The following is a 21,213-nucleotide window of genomic DNA, read 5'->3' as shown; positions in this document are numbered from 1 at the left end:
TGGCTCTTGGGAAGTAAGTTGGGAGAGATGGAACGCAGACCCTGTTCCTGCACCTTCTATTGCAGGATCCCCCAGTGTGGCTCCCGTGGGCACCACTGGGCCTGCCAGTCCCCGCCCCCCCGGCGCCCTCTGAGCTTTTCAGAAAGTGGGGAGGCTGAGCTGCTCATTGGCAGCTACACTGGTGCGCAGGAAATGGTTATCCTCTGCAATAGCAGCTGCAGCCAAAACAGAGACAAGTGGGCTGAGAAGCATCTGAACCTTCCTTTGTCAGCGTGTGGTTCCATTGCCCCTTCATGCTTTCCTTTTTTTTAATCCCATGTTTTCTTTTCCTTAATTTCTTTCTATTCCTCTTGATTTGCAAAGTGTTTGGCTCCACCTCCTGGGACAGCCATTTTGAGGTGGTGCTTGCTACCCCCCTTCAAAATTTCAAAAGTGCCTGCAAGGTCATAAACGTTGGTGACCCCTCCTCTAGTGACGTCACATCCTTTCCCCCAGCCAACAATTTTCCCAGTTCCTTTCCAACCAGTTTCTCCTCCACCCCCCACCACATCAATGACATATTGTGCCAAACAGCTTCAACAGCCCACTCATTCTTTGGTTCCACACTTCCTGTTTGTCCTTTTCTTGTCTGCCTGGTCTGTTTTCTGGTCCCCAGGAAGCACTCTTGACACTGAGCATCACTGCTGAGACAGGTGTGCTTCTTGGGCATACAAATAGGTTATAGCACCTTTGGGAAAGAGGCAAGAAGGTGGGCAGGGGGTGAAGATGGCAGCAGGCTGGCAGAGCAAGCTTTCAGCAGCAAGGAATGGTGTTTCATGTGTTGCTAGGAAGTCCCATGTTCTATACTGAAACAGAAACATACAAAAATGCACTTTGGTGCTAAATTTTTGGATAGGGGGGCTGTAAGATTGCAATATCGTGTGTGTGTGTGTGCCCATGCGGGGCCAAAAAAGAGGAGATGTGGAAGGTTACATGTTCAGCTGTTGACGTTCTTCTGCCGTGCACCTCACTCACTGTCGCTCTTGTCTGCCAGCACCGTGTCTGCCTCTTCCGTGATCTGCAGGAGCGTGCTCATTTCAGGGCTCTCGCTCCTCATCAGATCCGTGTTCTCGGTCTCATCCCCACCAACCTCCACCATTTCAGTGGCCTTCACTTCCACTTCTCCTTCCCGTATCTTCTTGACGTGGAAGGTGAAAGGTGGCACTTTGTAGACTGCTGTCTTGGAGCGAGCGTAGACCGTGTGGTCAGGGGTGAAGGACTTCTTCAGCTTCTCCCGGGAAGTCTTCATCTTCTCCCTGCGCTCATTGGTGACGATCTTGGTGCCCAGCTTGTTCATCCTCTTCTCCAGGTTGTGTCGGGTTTTCTCCAAGTTTTGCTTGGTTTTCTCCAGGTTCTCTTTGGTCTTCAGCTTGGTCTTCTCCAGGTTTTCTTTGGTCTTCAGCTTGGTCTTCTCCATCTTCTCCTTGGAGAAGGCCTTCTTGAAGTCATCCACCTTCCTCATGCCACTCTTTTTGATGCGTTCTGCCCTTGACTCCTCAATAATCTCCTCCACCTCTACTTCTTCATCTGAGGAGAGCTCAATATGTTCTTCATCAGCATGCTCCTCACCTGCCGGGATCTCTTCTCCTTCCCCTTCCTTCTCTGTTTCTTTCAAAGACTTACTGATGCTTAGCTTAGTTGGCAGCTTCACCTCATCCTGGAAGACACAAGAAATATCAGTAAGATTTCTAAGAGCATGTTTACCATTTCCCAAACACTAGAAAGCAATGCCCATAGTGTTTATTGGTGTCCTGTGAGATGGGATTGATCAAGTACATTTTCCCATCTCTTGTACATGTAATTAGTTCCACTATATTCTGCATTGCTCAGATCTCATCTGGAATTACTGAATCTAGTTCCAGGCAACACAATTTAAGAAGGATATTGACAAGCTGGAATGAGTCAAGAGGAAGACGACCAAAATGGTAAAAGGTCTGGATTCCATGCCGTACGAGGAAAGGCTTCGGCAGCTGGGTATGTTTAGTCTGGAGAAGAGAAGGTTAAGGGGTGACATGATAGCCATGTTTAAATATTTGAAGGGATGTCATGTTGAAGAGGGAGCCAGCTTGTTTTCTGCTGCTCCAGAGACTAGGACCAGGAGGAATGGATTCAAAGCACAGGAAAAGAGTTTTCATCTAAACAATAGGAAGAGCTTCCTGACAGTCAGGGCTGTTCCACAGTGGAATACGCTGCCTCAGAGTGTGGTGGAGTCTCCTTCTTTGGAGGTTTTTTAAACAGAGGCTGGATGGCCATCTGTCAGGGGTGCTTTGATTATGTATTCTTGCATGGCTGGGGGTTGGACTCGAGAGCCCTTGTGGTCTCTTCCAACTCTATGATTCTATGATATAAATGTCTCACACACCAGTTGCCTGATCTGTGATCCAGTCAGCAGGATTCAATCTCCATTTTTGCTGAATCAAACTAGTACTGAACAAGCAGGCTTCATCAACTTGATGTGTCTGATTGGTCCTATATCAGATTTTAAAGCACGCTGAACTTTTGGAAAGAGTTAATTAAATAAATTTATTATAAGTGGCTAACCATTGTAAAACTGTCCACCCAGCAGCCATGCCCTTTTCCACTCCACCTCAATTACATGTCAATAGGATATCATGTGATATCATCTATTTGGCTAGCGAAAACTCACTTTCTCAAATATCATGCAATGACTAAAACGTGTTTGTAGCATGTCAGAGAATCAAATGTCAAAGTATGCCCTCTGGTGTATACAGCAGGATATGGCATTTGCTCCAGACCACCTCAAAGGAGTGTTGGGGTATTCGAACGAAAGTCTGATTCAACGGGACCGTTTTTTGCAGTGATACAGAGCATTGAGCATGGGTGACATTGGAAGTCCAGTGAAGTTTGCCTTTTGCCTAGCAATTTCCCTTCGCTCCGTCAGCTCAGCACAACTGGGCTGGAATGCAGAAGGAATGGAAGTTGTTAGCATCTCTTTTCTTCAGGGAAACTGATCTATGGTATAGTGAGTAGAAGAGAAGAAGAAGAGTTTGGATTTACCCTCCTCCCTTTCTCTCCTGTAAGGAGACTCAGAGGGGCTTACAATCTTCTTTCCCTTCCCCCCCCCCCCCCCAGCAAACACCCTGTGAGGTGTGTGGGGCTGAGAGAGCTCCAAAAAGCTGTGATTAGCCCAAGGTGGAGGCAGGCAATGGCAATGAGGTGGAGGCAGGCAATGGCAAACCACCGCTAAGCCTTTCTGACCTTGAAATCCCCAGGGGGTTGCCATGAGTCAGCTGTGACTTCACGGCAAAAAAATATTAATTTTTATGTGAATTGAATGGAAGAATGTTTAATCATAGGAACCATGCCCACAGTGGTAGAGCAGGTTTTCTTCTGCAGCACAGAACTTAAGTCTTGCAAACAAGTCAAGGTCCGATTTTCAGAGACCCCAGAGTTATGCCCAGTGGCACGCATGTGTGCAGAGAGGAGGCGGGCATGCAGGCAGGCAGGCAGGCATGTGGGCGAGGTGGGAAGCAGATTTGGACAGAGATTGGTTTTCACCCAAGCAGCACATAGTGTGCATCCCCCGCTCGACATTCCCAGGATGTGCTGGAAATAGCCACAGCAATACTAAGCCTGGCAGCTGGGGCTGAAAAGCTGGACAGATTTATGATCCCTGGAGTTGTGTGATTTGAAGAAGAGGCATGGGATTACAGGGGAATCTTACAGGAGGCGACAAATGGGAACTGAAGCAAGGCAGCGGGAGGGAGAGGGTTTATTCCAAATAAGAGCGGGAATTCAGCTTCGCCCACAAAATTTTCGGTGCCTGGTAAAGAATCCTGTGGGCTCTGAATCTTGTCCCGTTTTCATACACTGCTCAATAAAGGCTGCTCAATAAAACCTTCCTCTGGGCCTGCTTTGTTTGCATCTCAGTTTTGCAAGGGACGTTCCCCAACAAGATTACTTCCATCCTGTTAGGAATCTTCTGCTCTTTCATTCTTTAAGCCACTAGGAATTCACACTGGGTAGCCACAAAAATGACTGTTGAGAAAAGCCTTTTAAAATAATTGACTGAAACTTCTCCCCACAACAATCATCATCTTTAACAAAAAACACCCGTTAATGTCCTGACCAAGAGCTCTGGAGAACTTGAAAGCTTTCGCACTGTTAGGTGTCTTTTGGCGATTATGAGATTGATAAACTCCAGGTAAAGCCTGGAGATCCCCTGCTGTTATAATTCATCTCCAGGCTGCTTTGGAGAGTGGCATTACACCTTGCTGAAGTCCTTCCTCCCCCAAAACCCCTGCCCTCCCTTGGCTCCACCTCCAAAATTTCCAGGTATTTCCCAACCCCAGACCTAGCATTCTAAACTATAGTTTATATATTGGGCAGTGGTGCCAGGCCCAGATATATTCTATAATTCAATTATTGTGCTTTCAGAACTATTATTGTGTATTTAGATGTAGATTTGAGTAAATCACATTTTCCCAGAATAAGTGTAACCCTGAAGGTTACAAAAGGTGTGGATAAAATCCACTGGAGGCCTAGAAAGTTATGGGAAAAGAAGAAAGCTGAGTTTCCAGGTGTCATATGTAGTTCCTTGCACCTTACTTGCAGGGAGCAAAACAAACACATTCTTCACCCATATAAGTGCAGAATACAGGTTGCAACATTTATTGCCATAGGAGTAATTTTATCTGTTTAAAGCATACCTTATATACAGCCCTACTTATCGATTTCAACATGATGTGCAAGCAGAGGCGTAGCAAGGGGGAAAGCGCCCGGTGCACTGGTGCGTCCTCCGCCCCCACCATGCCCCAGAATGCCCCTGCCACACCCCCTGGAACGCCCATGCCACACACGCACAGGGGCACATGCCCGGTGCGTCACCCCGCTCCCCTTGGAGCTACAACTCTCTGTGGAAGCTTCTTCAGAATTCTTCTGCACACCAGATGTTCAGAAAGGCACTGTCCCGTAAGCATCCTTTCCCCCACTGCCATTTTTGGGAGCTGAAACAGCCTCCTCCTCCTCTTTCCTTGCATTGTCCCACTAATGCTTAGATTTTTGAACGCCATTTGAATGCTGGATCAGCCTGGGCGGGACATTATTCACTTCATCAGTAGGCTGGCCATTCAATCAATGAACCAAGCTTGGCCCTCTGGGCTCATTGGATTGCCCTGGGCGAGTTATCCCCTCTTAACCTGCCTTTTCTGGCACTGGAATGATGAAAACAAAATCAGCCTCCCCTGTCACGATATATAAAATAAAGGTTCACAAATTCATCTTCTAGGCAGCAAAAGGTTTGCTCAGCAACAAGGGCCAGGAGCAGATTTGGGATCCAGCAGGTTCTCACAGGTTCCCGAGAGTAGGTTACTAATTATTTGTGTATGCCGAGAGGGGGTTACTAATTGGTGATTTTGCCACGTGATTTTTGCCTTAGTTACGCCCCTCCTCTCAGCAGTAGCGCGCAGAACTTGAAGCAGTCTAGCAGGAGGTGCACCGGCGTGTGTGGCAGCTTGCACCTGCGTGCATTAGTTTCCTGCCCAAGGACCGGCGCAGCAGCTGCGTCATTGCCACAGCCCCGCCCAGGAATGCCCCACCCCTGGAATGCCTGGCCACTCCCCCGTTGTGCCCCACCCAGCCCCATTGGCCCTACGCCACAGTTTGAATCCCACCACCATGGGAACCTGTTACTAACATTTTTGGATCCCACCACTGGCCAGGAGCTGGGAAGTCTGGGGGCAATTGACCTTTAATGTGATTGGTGCATTCAACTGTGACTCTGGTTCAATGGGAGACTGTTGCTGGGAAAAATACCTAGCTTGAATGTATAAAGCTGTGCATTGTATGCATGCAGCATTCTCTTCCATTTCCAGTCTGTTCTAGTTCTAGTGTTAAAGTATTGCTGAAGTGTTCTGTATAGCCTTGTAGTCTTTATCTAGTATAGTCTTGTGTAACCTTGCAACTGCTAAGTAAAAGCCTTCCTGATTGGAAAGAACATCTTGCGTGGACAGTTTTCTTCTCCTAAAGTGATAGGAGGCTGCAGTCTGTGCAGGAAGACTACTAGACCGTCTTCTCTACTCTAAGTAGCTTCGCTTTAAGTCTGCTGATATCCCCCATAGCCCACTTTGAGCTGCTTGGAGAAAGGTCAGGATACAGACCCCCCCAGGAAGTCAAAGTGGGGTAGTCACACAAGGTAGAACAACTGCATCAGGACATACCAAACCCGATCGGCATTAGCCTGGGTAGAGTGGGACAGGATGAGGGAGCAGTTAATGTGTCATAGGTCTAGGGCAGGGGTAGGGAACCTTTAACACTCAAAGAGCCATTTGGACCCGTTTTCCACAGGAAAAGAAAACACTTGGAGCCGCAAATAATTTTTGACATTTAAAATAAAGATAACACTGTATATATCGGGGGTTTTTACCTTTTACTCCGCTCATTCTGAAAAGCTCATGGATGCGTCCGTCCTGCTGCCTGCAGGGCAGGCAAGGATGGGGCCAGCAGCTCGGCCTCGCCGGCCACCGGGAAAGCACCCGCCCCGCTCAAACGGGGCAGGCGAGAGGGGAAGCCCGCGGTGCGGCCCAGCCGGCCGGGGGCAGTTGGTGCGCCCGCCCTGCTGCCTTCAGGGCGGGCAAGGATGAAGCCGGTGGCTCGGCCTCGCCAGCCGCCAGGAAAACGCCCTCACCGCTCCAACAGGGGGTCGAGAGGGGAACCCTGCAGCGTGGCCCAGCCGGCCGTGGGCAGTTGGTGCACCTGCCCTGCTGCCTGCAGGGCGGGCAAGGATGGGGCCAGCGGCTCGGCTCATGGAGCCACAGTGCAAGGGCAGAAGAGCTGCATGCGGCTCTCGAGCCGCAGGTTCCCTACCCTGGTCTAGGGAGACCAGGGTTCAAGTCACCGCTCTGCCATGAAACTCACTTGGGTCATTCACTTGCTCTCCCAGTCTATCCTGATTCACAAGGATAAAATGAAGAATGACGTATGGTTCCTTGACGGAAGAGTTCAATAAATTACATATAGATATATGTTTACGGTATATAAGCATTAAAAGGGCTAGTACCACTTTACCTGACATCACTGTGATCACAGACGTGAAATACTAAATACCCAAGCTGTTACCTAGTTTTGCAAAGGTAGATACAACTTCACCTGCTATTGGCCTTCAGGGCTCACTGTTTTTTTGAATGGGACTAGACATAGAGGGGAGAGGAGGCAGCATAGGACAGCCCCATTTCATCAGATCTCAGAAGCTAAGCAGGGTCGGTATTTGAAGGATACCAAGGCAGATTCTGCAGAGGAAGGCAAGGGCAAACCACCTCTGCTTCTCATTTGCTTTGAAAGCCACTCGCTGCAGTCTCCAAAAGTCAGCTGTGACTTGATGGCAGTTTACACACAGAGAGACTGAGGCCTTTTCCGCATGAATCATTAGCAATGCATCTTGCTGCCAAATGCTACTTTTTTTCCTTTGAATTCTGCACAGTTTTTTCTTTTCATTTACCCTGTTTCCCCGAAAATAAGACATCCCCTGAGAATAAGACGTAGTAGAGGTTTTGCTGAAGTGCTAAATATAAAGCATCCCCCAAAAGTAAGACGTAGCAAAGTTTTTGTTTGGAAGCATGCCTGTCTAGCAGAACACCAGAGCATGCAGCTGTGGAGCGGAAAAATAAGACATCCCCTGAAAATAAGACATAGCGCATCTTTGGGAGCAGAAATTAATATATGACACTTTCTTATTTTCGGGGAAACGGGTAGCTCTGGAAAAGTTTTCCCTTCATTTTTTGTTGTTGTTTTCCCGGGAATTTTGACTACAATGTTTTTTTTCATTTTGGTTCTGAGCCACATTCCACTGAGTGTGTGATCATATTGAAACAGTTTTTACAAAGGAAAAATGACACATTCGCATAATCAGCAGGCAATACTGAGTTTATTAATGTATATTAACAATGGAAATGGTGGGCAGCCACAATGCCAGATGAGAAAAACATCCCAGGATAAATTCAGCAAATGATAACAGCATGGAAAATCAGTAAAGTGACGGAAAATGGTAGGTGGCAAGTGACGGAGAAAACAAAAACAAGAACTTCCAAATCAGGCAGGAGAAATAAAATGTTTCCTGCTGTCTGCACAGCAAGCAGAAATTTTTTTCAAAATGTTTTGCTCCAAAAGGTTGCTAATTTAGTGTTTTTGAATAAAACATTTTGAGGAGGAAATAAAATGTTTTCAAGACATGGGGGGAGGGGGCAGGGAAGCTGGGCTAAATTCTTCTCCAAAACATTTTTATTTCTGTCCTGATGATGTTTTATTTGTGTTAGGCAGAATGGGCCGAAGAAGCAGAGTCGATTGGATCAGCTTTGTCAATTTCATATTGAACTGGAGAGGTAATGTTTGGGCTGAGAGGGATTTTAAAGGCCGGGGCAGTTGCTTCAGCAATAGAATTCTAAGATGCTGGGGCGATTGAAAAGAGTACTAGGAGTAAATGCTGCATGTAATTCAGGACTGCTGCTGTAAAAATCATATGTTACTGCAGATCAAATCTAGCTGAAACATTTGGTTCTTTTGGGGGGGGATGGGGGGGGGTGTTGACTGCATGTATCAGTTCCTTCAGGTAATGGTGCCTGCTCCAGGAGTTGTTTTGGCTTCCATTTGGGGTTGGTAGTTCTCAATAGTGGAAACAGAGACTGAGATGTTTTTGAATTGCAGCTTCAAAATGTAACTGCATACTAATGCTAGAGCACCTGCATGAAAGGAAAAAGCAGGGAGGACTGTTCTTTTGCATCATGGATGATATCCCTGCACCATCTGGAATAATACATTTTCACCAGTAGCATGTGGAACAAAGGCCACATAGCACTAACTGGGCCAGTTCAAATCTGTTGTTTGTCAGGATCATAGTGAAATCAGACTCTCTCAAACTAAATTTACAGATGCCCTTTAGAGCACTTTGTACTCCCACAGTTGGGATACACAGGTGAAAAATGAAAAGGCAGCTTTTAAATATGTTTTTGTCTGATTTCTGAATCAAATCATCATCATGTATGAAGACTGCTTTACGACAGCATCCCAACCTTCTTGTTTGGGTGATTCTAACCTCATAAAGGTGGAGAGAAAAATGCAGGGTACATGTTATGGTTGCAAGAATCCCTCCCGCCCCCGCCCCCAAACAGTCAAAATTTAGGAAAAATGCAACACATCAGTGTCAGTACAATCCTAAATAAAATTACTCCAGTCTAAGCCAATTGAAATGAATCGGCTTACACTGGAGTAACAATAGGATTGCACTATAAGTATGATCAGGGTTACATTTTGAGTATTTGTACTGATTTGTCACTTCCCAGTGCAATCTCTTAGATCAACAATTGCTGTTCTTATGGACATGCTTTTGATGTCTTCTTCAGATGTCAGCCACCCAGTGTCTTTTAATTCAAGTTCTAGAACAAAAACGTGTTCACCAGACTCATGGAGCAATGCTCTGGAGACTCCCAGTCCCACCGTTAAAGCTTATGAAAGAACCCTTCCCCAAGCAATCAGAGATTTAGAAACTTGTAATTTATTGGGAGGATAATATATCCAGAATTTTAGGTTTCTGGAGCTAAGAGCAACCATTTTGCAATCCACTTGAATGGGAGCTGTTTTCCTAACAGGAGTTCCCTGCTGTTTACACTCATGCTAGTTTACAGAACCTCAATAAGCGAAGAAGGCCAACATCTGCTTTGGCAATAAGATCTGCACATTTGGGACAAACTTTGCAAATGGCTTCTGGGTGGAAATGGGTGGGTCCCTGAAATCAGGATATCCCCCAATGCTATCAAGGATCAGAGCTGTAGTTTTCTGGACAACACCACCTGCCAGGGCAATTCCTCATCTCTCGGAGAGACTCCCAAGCCACTGTTGGACCATCAACAGCAGGGATCACTTCCTTCCCTGGGAAGCCACACAATGACACCAAAACAAAAGCTGTCTCCCCTCTCCAGAGTGGCACAGCTACACCTGGAAATCAGCCATATCCAGGCAGCCTTGATCCTTATCAGCTCTCCTTGGCTGTATAGCATTTGTGCAAGCTGCCTTCTGTTGCACGTAGATCCAAACTTGCCACAAACACAGGAGACCAACACGGAGACTCCGTCGTTTTTATACTGTTATCATTTGTAAGCAACCTCATTGTAGGACATAGTAAAGTTGGATAACATTTGGACATTGCCATTTATTCAGTTCCAGATGAATGTTTTCCATGAATATTGGTTAATAGTTGCTGATTGAATAACAAGCATCATTTTTGTTCACAATATTATTGATTTATATGTATATGAATTACATGACTGTATGTCTGTGATAATTATATTGCAATAAGAATCAATTTTGTTATTATTGTTAGCCAGCCCGTGTACAACGTGTTTTGGGGATTTTCTGTTCTTTGGTTCGTCAACCCATATGTGGAAATTCATTCCTAACTGTGCAGTTCACTGCAATTGGCTTTTTGAGTGTGCATGTTCTCACACAGCCTGTGTTCTACTCCCATTGACCTTGCTGCTGTTCTTGGCAAGTTTTAAAATAGATAACTGAGCAGTCAAAACCATATAAACCAGTCATAAATCAATGCACTCTGTGCTTTTTTAAAAAATCCCACAATTTGTTTTTTGTTTAAGTAACCCATGCCCATGTGAATAGCTGCTGATCTGTTCAAATCAGCCGCATTTTCACGCATTTATAGTTTGGCCCAAAATCTCAGAGGGGCTGAAACTGGAACCAGTGTAGACTATCACAGAAACAGAGAGCTGGAAGGGACTTCATCTAGTCTGACCACGGTCAAAGAAAGGGGGAAAGAAACCCAGATCCAATCTGAAAAACAAACTAGAAACCCAAAGAGATTGAGAAGTCTGATTAAATATACACTTTATCATAAGAGTCGAGCATAGTTCAATAAAATGTATATTTAATACATTTAACAGACACCTATTAGACTTCTCAACCACTTTGGGTTCCTGCCATCTAGTCTAATGTCCTAGGAAATTCACAATTACACCCCCCCCCCCCACTGCCCCAGTGATGCCTGCTCTGTGTCCAGAGGAAGGCAAAAAACCTCTAGGATGATTCCTTTCTGAGATAGATTCCCTGGAAGGAACAGGCTCTAAGGGTGTGTCTACACCAGGGGTAGGGAACCTGCGGCTCTCCAGATGTTCAGGAACTACAATTCCCATCAGCCCCTGCTAGCATGGCCAATTGGCCATGCTGACAGAAAGCTGATAAATGTAGTTCCCTGAACTATCTGAAGAACATGCCTGATCTACTGATTTTTTTCCTAGGATATGTTCAGAAAACAACCCATTCAGCTTGCATCACATCTTGGGTCTTGCCTTTGGAACTGTCCCAGGCTACTTACACAGGGTGCTGTGTAAGTGCTGAGCTGAGCTAAGCCCTTCTTAGCAGGGGATCTGTTGAGGCCAAAGCCTCTCGGTTGCCTTTTCAAAGCTTCCTTGGCCAGCAAGTCTAATCAATTTTGCTTTGGTGGATTCCACACAGCATAATTATAATGTCTTTAGGATGTTATAAAAAGATCCGTTTTGGCATTTTGGCATGGGAGAACACAAGCGTTGCCAGCCAAATGGATATTTTTTCTTGCCTGCTGCGTAGAACTCTTGTCAGTTTCACAGTGGCACATGTGCATGGGCCATTTTTTCTCTTTTTTTTGTTTTGAGGGGAATGTCTGCAAAGCTATGGTGACACAATTAGAGAAGCTGCAATATGTGATTATGTTGCTGTAGCTTCAAAGACATCCCCCCTCAAAACAAAAAAAGGAAAAATGACACATGTGCCGGATCGCTAGGCAAGACAAACTTTATTTGGCTACTTTTTACAGTGAAATCAAATGCAGATGAGCTTCAAACAGAGGAAACATCCATATGGGTAACCTTCACAGAAAATCTGCTGCAGCACACAAAATGGCGAGCGCAAACAGCAGAAGAAAGTAAGAGGTTTGGACGGAAGAAATAAAGCATTTTTGGTGTTTTCCTCACTGGCAATTAATCCTGGGATAGTCACCCAAAATATCCAGGTTCCCTCAAGATCTCCTCACAGCCAAACCGTGGAACACAGATTAGTCCCGTTTCCCAGGATTTTCCTGGACCTGCTTGTATACGCACCTTTTTGGAAAAAACATTCCAATGGGAGCTAATAGGAGATGGGGGCTACACATTTGAGTGTCCATAACTTTGGCCCCCAGGAACCAAACTTCACCAAACTTGGGTGGTATAATCAGGAGCGTTTCCTACCAATACCACCTAGGTTTTGTGAAGGTTGGTCCAAAGAGTCCAAAGCTATGGACTCCCAAACAAGGTGCCCACATCCCCCATTATTTCCAATGGGAGCTAATAGGAGATGAGGACTACACATTTGAGCTTCCATAACTTTGGCCCCCATTAACCAAACTTCACCAAACCTGGGTGGTATCATCAGGAGGGTTTCCTAAAGATACTCTGAAATTGTGGTGCTGCTAGCTTAACAATTGCACCCGTGACAGCAGGCACCCCCCCGCCCCCCAGGGCAGGCCTAGATGTCTTCACTAGAAACATGCTGCAGTGAGGATATTGGAACCTGCATGAAAAGGTGCAGAGTCTTTTGAAACTTGGTTGTATCTAGATTAAATTTTCAGTGGGAATTCGGCCCCTGTCTGCTTTGTGTTTGCTCAGCAGGTAGGAATCGTCTTCAACCTGAGTTGGTGGGAAGATTGCTAGTTTAGTGGTTTTTGAAAAACCTGGGTTGAGAGGAATAAAACAGGCTGAACTCGTTTGAGGAAGAGAGCTCTATGAAGTTCTTCCCCAAAACGCTTTTTATAATGTTTGCCGTGGAGCCACAGTGGACTGCTGTGTGATGCTGGGCTACAATTTAGGGCTTCAGTTAAAGCCACGTAGAGAGCTGGACAGGCTTGCGGCCTTTTTGCTGAGAGCCCACCCTGGAACACATCCAACGCTTCACTGTGGTGGTGTGATGTAAGAGAGGTTGACCAGAGGGGTGCAAAATGTCTTTGGGAGACCTTGTTTGCCATTAGTAATCAATTAAAGCCAATTCACATTATATCAGGCTGACCAGACGTCCCACTTTTGGCGGGACAGTCCCGCCTTCAAACAATTTGTCCCACAGGTTATTTCCATTGTCCCGATTTTTGGGAGGCTGCCGCACTGCCGTCTGGGGCGCAAGGCAGTGCGGCAGCCTCCCAAAAATCGGGATGTCAATAACCAGCGGTTATCGGGACAAGTGTCGCCGGGGGAGGCGGCCCGGGAGCTGAAGGCGCCTCTGTCCATTGGGGGAGGCTTTGCCATTCGCACATGCGTGCGCGGCTGCAGGAGCATGGCCTTCTGGGGCTTGCTGTTTCCTGCCCTGTCACAGGGCGGGAAACAGCAAGCCAGCTTAAGCGCGTCGCGCTCCTGTGCAGCTGCAGTATGTCGTGCTCCCTAGCTCCCTCCCCTCCCCTGTCCCGGTTCACAAAGGTGACCATCTGGTCACCTTACATTATATAGATTCTCTGTCCCCCACCTGGCCCCCCTACATCTTGTCTGGGAGTTCAGATTGCCAACTTTGGATTGGGAAATACCTGCAGATTTGTAGGGGGAACCTGGGGAGGCAGTGTTTGGGGAAGGGCGGGACCTCAGCAGTGTATGAAGCCATAAAGCCCACTCACCAAAGCAGTCGTTTTCTCAAGAACTGATCTTGGCCATCTGGAGATCAATTGTAAAATAGAGGGGGATCCCCCTGAACTACAGCTCATTTCCAGGCTGCTGAGATCACCTCCCCTGGGGAAAATTGATGTTTTTGAGGATAGGCAGTACAGCATTGTACAGAAGTCCCCCCTCCCCTCCCCCCAGGGTGGCTGCACCACAACCAAATGCCAGCAGTGGCATAGCACCCTGGGGGCTGGGTGGGGGCATTCTGAAGCGTTCTGGTGGTGTTCCGGGGCGGGCAGGGGTGTGTCAGGGGCGCAGAGCACACACGGGTGCAGTTCCCCCTCGCTACAGCTCTGGATGCCTGCCCCCAAGTGTGGGTCATGACCAAGTCCCCTTCCCCTCTTTCCCCCTCCTTCCAGGTGGGTGGGCCATGACCTCAGGATCCTCCCCCACCTCCATCCCAAATCTCCAGGAGTTTACCAATCTGGAGCTGGCAACCCCATCTCATCTCAACCCCCCTGCAATGGCCAGGAGGAAACTGGGAACTTGATAGAGCAGCATCAGACTCCACTGGGCTAAGGGAAAAGAAAATTGGTCCCTTTAGGCCAGTACAGAAACAGCCTTAGAGTAGAAATATTTCTGTCTTTCAGCCACATGCACAGAAAAATAGGAAAATTAAACCAAAGTCTGGCAGCAATGTCCAGACTGCAAGAGAGTCAGGATTGGGAGCCTCCAGCCCACAAAAGCTGCAGGTCCCAAGATGGCCTGATGTATGTTTGTGGAAGGTGCAGGAGGCCAAGTGAAGAGCCTCCAACGGATTGCTCTCTCTTCCTGACTTGTTTGCTCCACAGGACAGCTTTCCTTCCTGCTTCTCCCCCCCCCCCCCCTCCCATGAGCTCCCCATCCAAGCCCACGTTCCTGAGCTGTGACTCACTGATGCGGCCGCCTTTATGGGCACACTCAAACTGCCTGGTTGCTACAACACACATAAACACTCCCCTCGGATGTATAAAAGGCCATCAAGACACAAAGCCGAGTGATGTTCCCAGTCTAGTGGGGCCTGGTGTTACGCAACCAGGGGGTGGCAAAGGCAGAGGGAAGGGCTGTTCCAGGACCCGGGCGAAAACAGCAGAGTTGCCAGACTGGGACCGGCTCTGAGACAAAAGCCCCCCCCCCCCCCCGGCTTAAATGCCTGCTGCATAAATAAAGATTTTGCCAGGCAAACATTTCACCTGCAAGTGTCTTGAGGCTGCAATCTTAAAGACGCTTTCCTGGAAATAAGCCTCCTCAAATAACCCGGGACTTAATTTTGAGTAGACCTGATTAGACCTGATCTCTAAAGGGTAAAGACAGACATACTAGTGTTATGGAATCGTGGGGCTATTCTGGGAAAACCCTCACTGCAATCTGTTCACTTGTACTCAGTGGGGTTGCCAGTCTCCAGGTAGCACCTGGAGATCTCCCGCCATTACAACTGATCTCCAGACGAACAGGAACAGTATCCCTGGAGAAAATGGCTGTTCTGGAGTGAACTTTATGGCATTATACCTTGCTGGGGTCCTGCACATCCTCAAACCCTACCTTCCCCTAGGTCTACCTCCAAAATCTCCAGGTATTTGCCAACCCTAAGCTGGCAACCCCAGTACTCAGGGTCTTATTAGACAATATGTGGAATGCAGGTCTGCCAACCCAGGAGACACAAACAAGCAGCAGTGGAACTAGCAGCTCCCTACCGGGCCATCTTTTCTAACATCTTTACCATGGATTTGGGGGGTTCCTAGAACATTACCCAGAGGTGACAGCACTTCCAGGTTAGATGCAGCCCTTCCGCACTTTTCCTGCTATGATCATCAGCAGGGTTGGCAATCCTATTTCCGAGAATGGCCAGGCTTTGAGTGGAGATGGAGAGTTTTATTGCCATTTTATTCAAGTATTAGAGTAGTAGATTTCAGTGCTGGAGGCACGAGTCCACAGCCTCTAAACAAATTAAAGGAAGGGGTACTAGTAAAGAAGGGGTACTAGTACCCTCCAGGGTGGTAGCTGGAAATCTGGGATTACAACTGATCTTCAGGCAACAAAGATCATTTCACCTGGAGCAAATGGCTACTCTATGGCAGCGATATCAAAAATGCGGCCTAGAGGTTGGATCTGGTCCCTTGATGGGGTTTATCAGGTCCACAAGCCAGCTGAGGCAGCCACTCCCTCCCCCAGACCTAGCCTAAGTCACATTTATGCCATATCCAGTGGTGTACCGCCGAGGGGGTGCGCAATGCACCGGGCGTGTGCCCCTGCGGGGGCATGGTGAAGGTGTGGCAGGGGCATGGCAAGGGCGTTCCGGGCCATTCCGGGTTGGATGGGGGCATAGCAGCGGCGCAGGGTGCACACGTGCCCCGGGCACAGTTTCCCCTCACTCCGCCCCTGGTCATATCCCTCATAACAAATTATTTTGACACCCCTCCTCTATGGCAATATATCTTATTGAAATCCGTCCATTCCCCAAACCCCATCATTGTCAGGCTCCATCCCCCAACTCCATGTGTTTCCCGACCCCAAGCTGGTAACCACAGGCAGAAATGGTCAGAGGAATGGTGGGGCATAACTTGGAAGGAGTTTGCTGTACACAAAGCAACAGCCCAGAGAAAGATCACCTTTTAGCAAACGAATCACTGAATTTCATTTCAGTAAATCTACATATATATATAAATCTAACAGTGTGTTTGTCCCTGATGGTCTCCCTCAGAAGCTGCTGGACGGATTGCCCCCCCAAGAATTTTCACAGGCCCGTTACTTTCCCTGTTGCTTGAGGCAGGTAATCTCAGACAACTTCAAATCACTGAAGTCCATACCTGAGCCAGGCAAAACGTCTTTTTCCTGGCGCACCAGGCCATGAAGCTGGCTGTGTTTAACTGTCACCCTTAGAATGTTACGGTGCAGCTGTCCTGTCATGTCTGTGGCCTGAGGGCTTAGAGATGTCCGTACAGAGATGGGCAGAGATGATCAGTTAAAACAGTAAATAGGTAACACTGTTAGGTAATACGAGTAGAAGTGAAACACATACACACTTTGCCATGTGAGACGTCAGGTGGGGTTCCCCCCCTCACACACACGCAGGTAACCTTCACTCTCTGTGCCTCACCCACTGCTACCACACAACACACATACTCTCATACACATCCAGCTCATCCTCCCACACACCTCACCTCTGCCCTCCCCTCACATCCAGCCATCACTTGCCCCACTTCCTCACACCCATATTCGCCACAGCTCTCTTTTACTAAGCGAGGCTGGAGTTTGCCTTTTTCTTCTAAAGAAAATCTCTGCTGAGGGTGGGGGCCCGAGATAACACACCACCAGCTCCGCTTCTTTTGCACGTGGCCCTTTAAGAACCCAGGGAGCTGGCTTCGATCTGAGCGCCTCACCACCCTGCCTCTGCTGCCTGACTGGGATAGCCTCCTTGCCCCAGTTCTGTCTTATCCAAGCCAGGACTGTGCGTGTCAACCAGCCTCATGGACAGCGGGATTCGCACTCTGGACAGTTCCGTTGTGGAATGGAAAGGGTTACCTTATACTAAAAAAAGAGACAGCACTATATAACGATGTGCAAAAGAGGAAAGAGGGATTCCATTTGACCACCCCAAAAGGCTATGCTGCGGATCATTTGACCTGCATGGACATCTGTGTGGGTTGCAGACTGTGATGAGAAGGACAATTGCCACAGCAAAGCGTGGCCAGGCCCGCTAGTATGCTATAAATAAATAGGCATCTCCAAAGTCTGGAAAGTTAAGTGCTTTTTTAGAGAGACACAGAAAGGAAGTTTATGGCAGTAAAAAAATGCCACATTGTATTACAAAGGTATTTTTAATATCTAAAATCTCAGTATCTATTACAGTAGAACACCAGAACTGCCAACCAAAAGCCACCCCAATATATATATTGGGGTCTCCATTCGGTTATTTTTTAATTAGTAAAAGCAAAACAGTTCCCTATTTTTAACTCGTAGAAGCAAAGCAGCCCAGTCTTAAGAACACTTGTTTAGACATGCCTAAATATATTCAATGAGTCTTAGAGTCAAATAAGGTTATCAGCTCTGGGTTTATTTGTTTGTTTGTTTATATATTGAGTTTATATCCCACCCTTTCCTGGTTGGGAAATATGTGGAGATTTGGGGGTGGAGTTTGAGGAGGGCGGGGTTTGTGGAGGAGAGGGACTTCAATGGGGTATAATACCACGGAGTCCACCTTCCAAAGTGGTCATTTTCTCCAGGATACCTCCAGCTACCATCCGGAAGTTGACCACCCTAGGCTTAAAACAGTCATGGCACGTCAGACTATGTACCAATCTCTCGGTAGTTTTCAAATGATAATAATGATAAGCAGCATTGGTGACTGCAACTAGAAGTGAAAAGCTAGTCCAGGGAGAGGTTGCTGGATCTCCCCCACATCAACTCACATGTGCCTTCCTCCAACATGCCTTTCCTCCAGGGAGTTTGATTCCCTGCATACTTTTCTCTCTGGGCAGAAAAGCAGCTTGGAAAAGGTTGATTTTGAATGGAAAAGAGGTGAAGAGGAAATGGTTAAGCCTGTCCTTTCCATCCCCCTTTCCTCTAATTGAACTGTGAATTCTTTCACTTTAAAATAAAGTCAATTGAGGGTAGCTGCTGTATATATTCTAATGGGGTTGCTAGGTTGCCCCTGGCCACTGGCAGAGAATGGGGTGGGGTTGCTAGATTCAGGTTGGGAAACTAATGGAGATGTTGGGATGGGGATGGGGATGGGGATGGGGATGGGGATGGGGATGGGGATGGGGATGGGGATGGGGATGGGGATGGGGATGGGGATGGGGGGGACAGCAAACTCTGTGGGGCACAATGCCTAAAGTCCATCCTCCAAATCATCCATTTGCTCCAGGGGAATTGATCTCTGTTGTTTGGAGATGAGCTGTAATTCCAGGGAATCCCCGGGTCCCACCTGGAGACTGGCATCCCTGTATTACTTCACAGTTGGCATGTTTGGGATTGCACTCTTTTGACCCAATCCGTTGCACATTTGCTCATAAATTTCTTCCACTGCGTTCAGTGAGCCTCATTCCTAAGAAAGTGTGCAAAGGATTATAGCATTTATTTGTTTATTGAATCAGCCACTTACAGCCGGCACCCCTTATTCAAAAATACTATTTTGCTTATCTTGTGACACAGTGGCTTTGGGACATGGCCATCTGTTACAGGAAATATCCAACAGGTGCCTGTGACACTCACACAACCACATTCCAAGCTGCATGCACAAAGACAGTGGTGTAGCGCCAATGGGATGGGGGGGCGCAATGCCCTGGGTGGCACCACGGCAGGGGTGCGGCCGGGCCATGGAGGGGGTGTTCCAGGGGCATTCTGGGGTGGGGGGGCAGGCAGCACTGCGGCAGGGGCGGAGGGCACGTGCATGCCCTGGACGTAGTTCCACCTTGCTCCGCCCCTGCACAAAGAGCATTACATGTACTCTCTGGAGAGCAGAAGAAGGATTGTGATAACACATATTTCTACGCAGACGAAATAATATTTCACCAGATGCAAAATCTAGGTCTCATATAATGCAGCATCTGCGGGGCAGAAACACATTTTGAAGGGACAGCACTGTATTTTCAACCTGGAGCATTTTCACCTGGGAAATTCAGATATGCATTCGTATTACTATGGAGATGCTTGGAATAATTTTTCTTTGTTTTTACAAATGCTGTTTATGTGTTTTTAATCTAAAGATAGTTAAGTCTTCTTGAGTCATATCACTATAGACAGAATGGGGCATACCGTGTTTGACAATGATGCAAAACTAGTCCCCACTGCCTACAGGTATACAATCCAAAAAATGAAAAAGAGGATATAATCTTATATTCCTAAATTAATTTTAAATTCATAAATTACCATTATGTCCAGCTTTTTAAAAAGCATTTTACATTTTTAGGGTTTTTTCTTATGTTCAGGGTTGCCTTCAATTCAGGTAAATATGTCTAATACAGTAATATAAGGGTACAAAAACTGATTGTTTGGGACAAGAGCAAATTCCAGACTCCAGAGAGTCAGCGTGGTATAGTGGTAAAGAGCAGGTAGACTCTAATCTGGAGAATTGAGTTTGATCCACATGAGTGGCAGACTCTTATCTGGTGAAATGGACTTGTTTCCCCGCTCTGACACACAAAGCCTGCTGGGGGACCTTGGGCTAGTCACAGTTCCTCAGAACTTTCTCAGCCCCACCTACCTCGCAAGGTGGTTGTTGTGGGGAGAGGAAGAGAAAGGAGTTTGTAAGCTGCCTTGAGTCTCCTTACAGGAGAGAAAAGTGGGGTACAAATCCAAAACTCTTCTTCTCTCAAATTGTAAGCTTAAAGACTGTTCAGACAAACAGACATAGATTTAATTGCTTCTATGATATTTGCAAATGTGTAACCAATTGAATCGTAGTGTAATCCTGAAGAAGAAGAAGAAGAGTTGGATTTATATCCCCCCCCCTTCTCTCCTATAGGGGACTCAAAGGGGCTGAATATCTCCTTGCCCTTCCCCCCTCACAACAAACACCCTGTGAGGTGGGTGGGGCTGAGAGAGCTCCGAAAAGCTGTGACCAGCCCAAGGTCACCCAGCTGGCATGTGTGGGAGTGTACAGGCTAATCTGAATTCCCCAGATAAGCCTCCACAGCTCAGGCAGAAGAGCGGGGAATCAAACCGGGTTCCTCCAGATTAGAGTACACCTGCTCTTAACCACTACGCCACTGCTGCTCCTAAACTAAAGACATTTACTCCTATCTAAGCCTATTAATTTCAATTGGCTTACACTAGAGTAACTCTGCATAGGACTGTATAGGAGTGTAAAACATCCGAAGGGAGGAGAAGCCACTTTAAAAGCACCTCTGTTTGGACCCTTGCTCTGCCTTGCCCACTCCCCCCTGGAGCCGAGTGTGAATCCTGCTTTTCAGGGCAGCAGAGCATTCCCTTCTGGTTCTTCTTCCCTCTCATCTCTTGCCCGTTGGGTGGGGCTTTGAGGAAAGAGAGATTAAGGAAGGAATCCAAAGCCGACAGACCAGGAGGAGGCACGCTGCACCTTGCCAGGAGGAACCCACAGCTCCCACAGCCAAACCTACATTCCTCTCTCCCCAATGGTGAGGTTGAACAGCTAGGATGCAGAATCTGTGGAAGCACATTTGGGAAGAGGCTGGTGGTGAATTTGTTTAGTGGCAGCCCTTGTCACTGTAGGACAGCCGACAGATAGGAGGAAGCAGCAAGGAAAAAAATGCACCACTTGTATTTTTTGAAGTGGATTGTAGGCCCTCACTAGGAGGGGGGGAAGGAAGGAAGGAAGGCTGGAAGCTGGCAATCAGCTTTTCCTCCGTGACCTCCAATCTGCCCTGTGGAACCCAGGAGAAGGTAACCCAGGGAAGCTGAGGCCAGGCCTCATGGTTGGAAAGGAAGTTGGGGAACTCTGACCTTCCCCAGCGGGCAGTTCCCAAATGGTCAGGTGGTGGCAGCGGTTTACCCAAGTAAGTCTTCTCCAGGAAAAGTTGGCAACCCCTGGGAGAGGCTCGGG

At 47.4% G+C, this 21,213-nt stretch overlaps 1 protein-coding gene across 1 annotated transcript in view; it reads right to left on the bottom strand.

Moving 5' to 3' along the window:
- Positions 1 to 286: 286 nt before the first annotated feature.
- Positions 287 to 21,213, bottom strand: part of CAVIN1 (caveolae associated protein 1) — a 48,977-nt gene continuing 28,050 nt past the window's right edge. Inside the window, exon 2 of the mRNA XM_048517764.1 lies at positions 287 to 1,696. Coding sequence (XP_048373721.1) covers positions 1,007 to 1,696 — 690 coding nt within the window. The 3' untranslated portion in view covers positions 287 to 1,006. The remainder of the gene's footprint in view (positions 1,697 to 21,213) is intronic.

Source organism: Sphaerodactylus townsendi, linkage group LG15 (genome assembly GCF_021028975.2).
Source record: "Sphaerodactylus townsendi isolate TG3544 linkage group LG15, MPM_Stown_v2.3, whole genome shotgun sequence".
Lineage (NCBI taxonomy): Eukaryota > Metazoa > Chordata > Lepidosauria > Squamata > Sphaerodactylidae > Sphaerodactylus > Sphaerodactylus townsendi.
The sequence above is the reverse complement of the archived record's forward strand: the minus strand, read 5'-3'. Positions and strand labels throughout refer to the sequence as shown.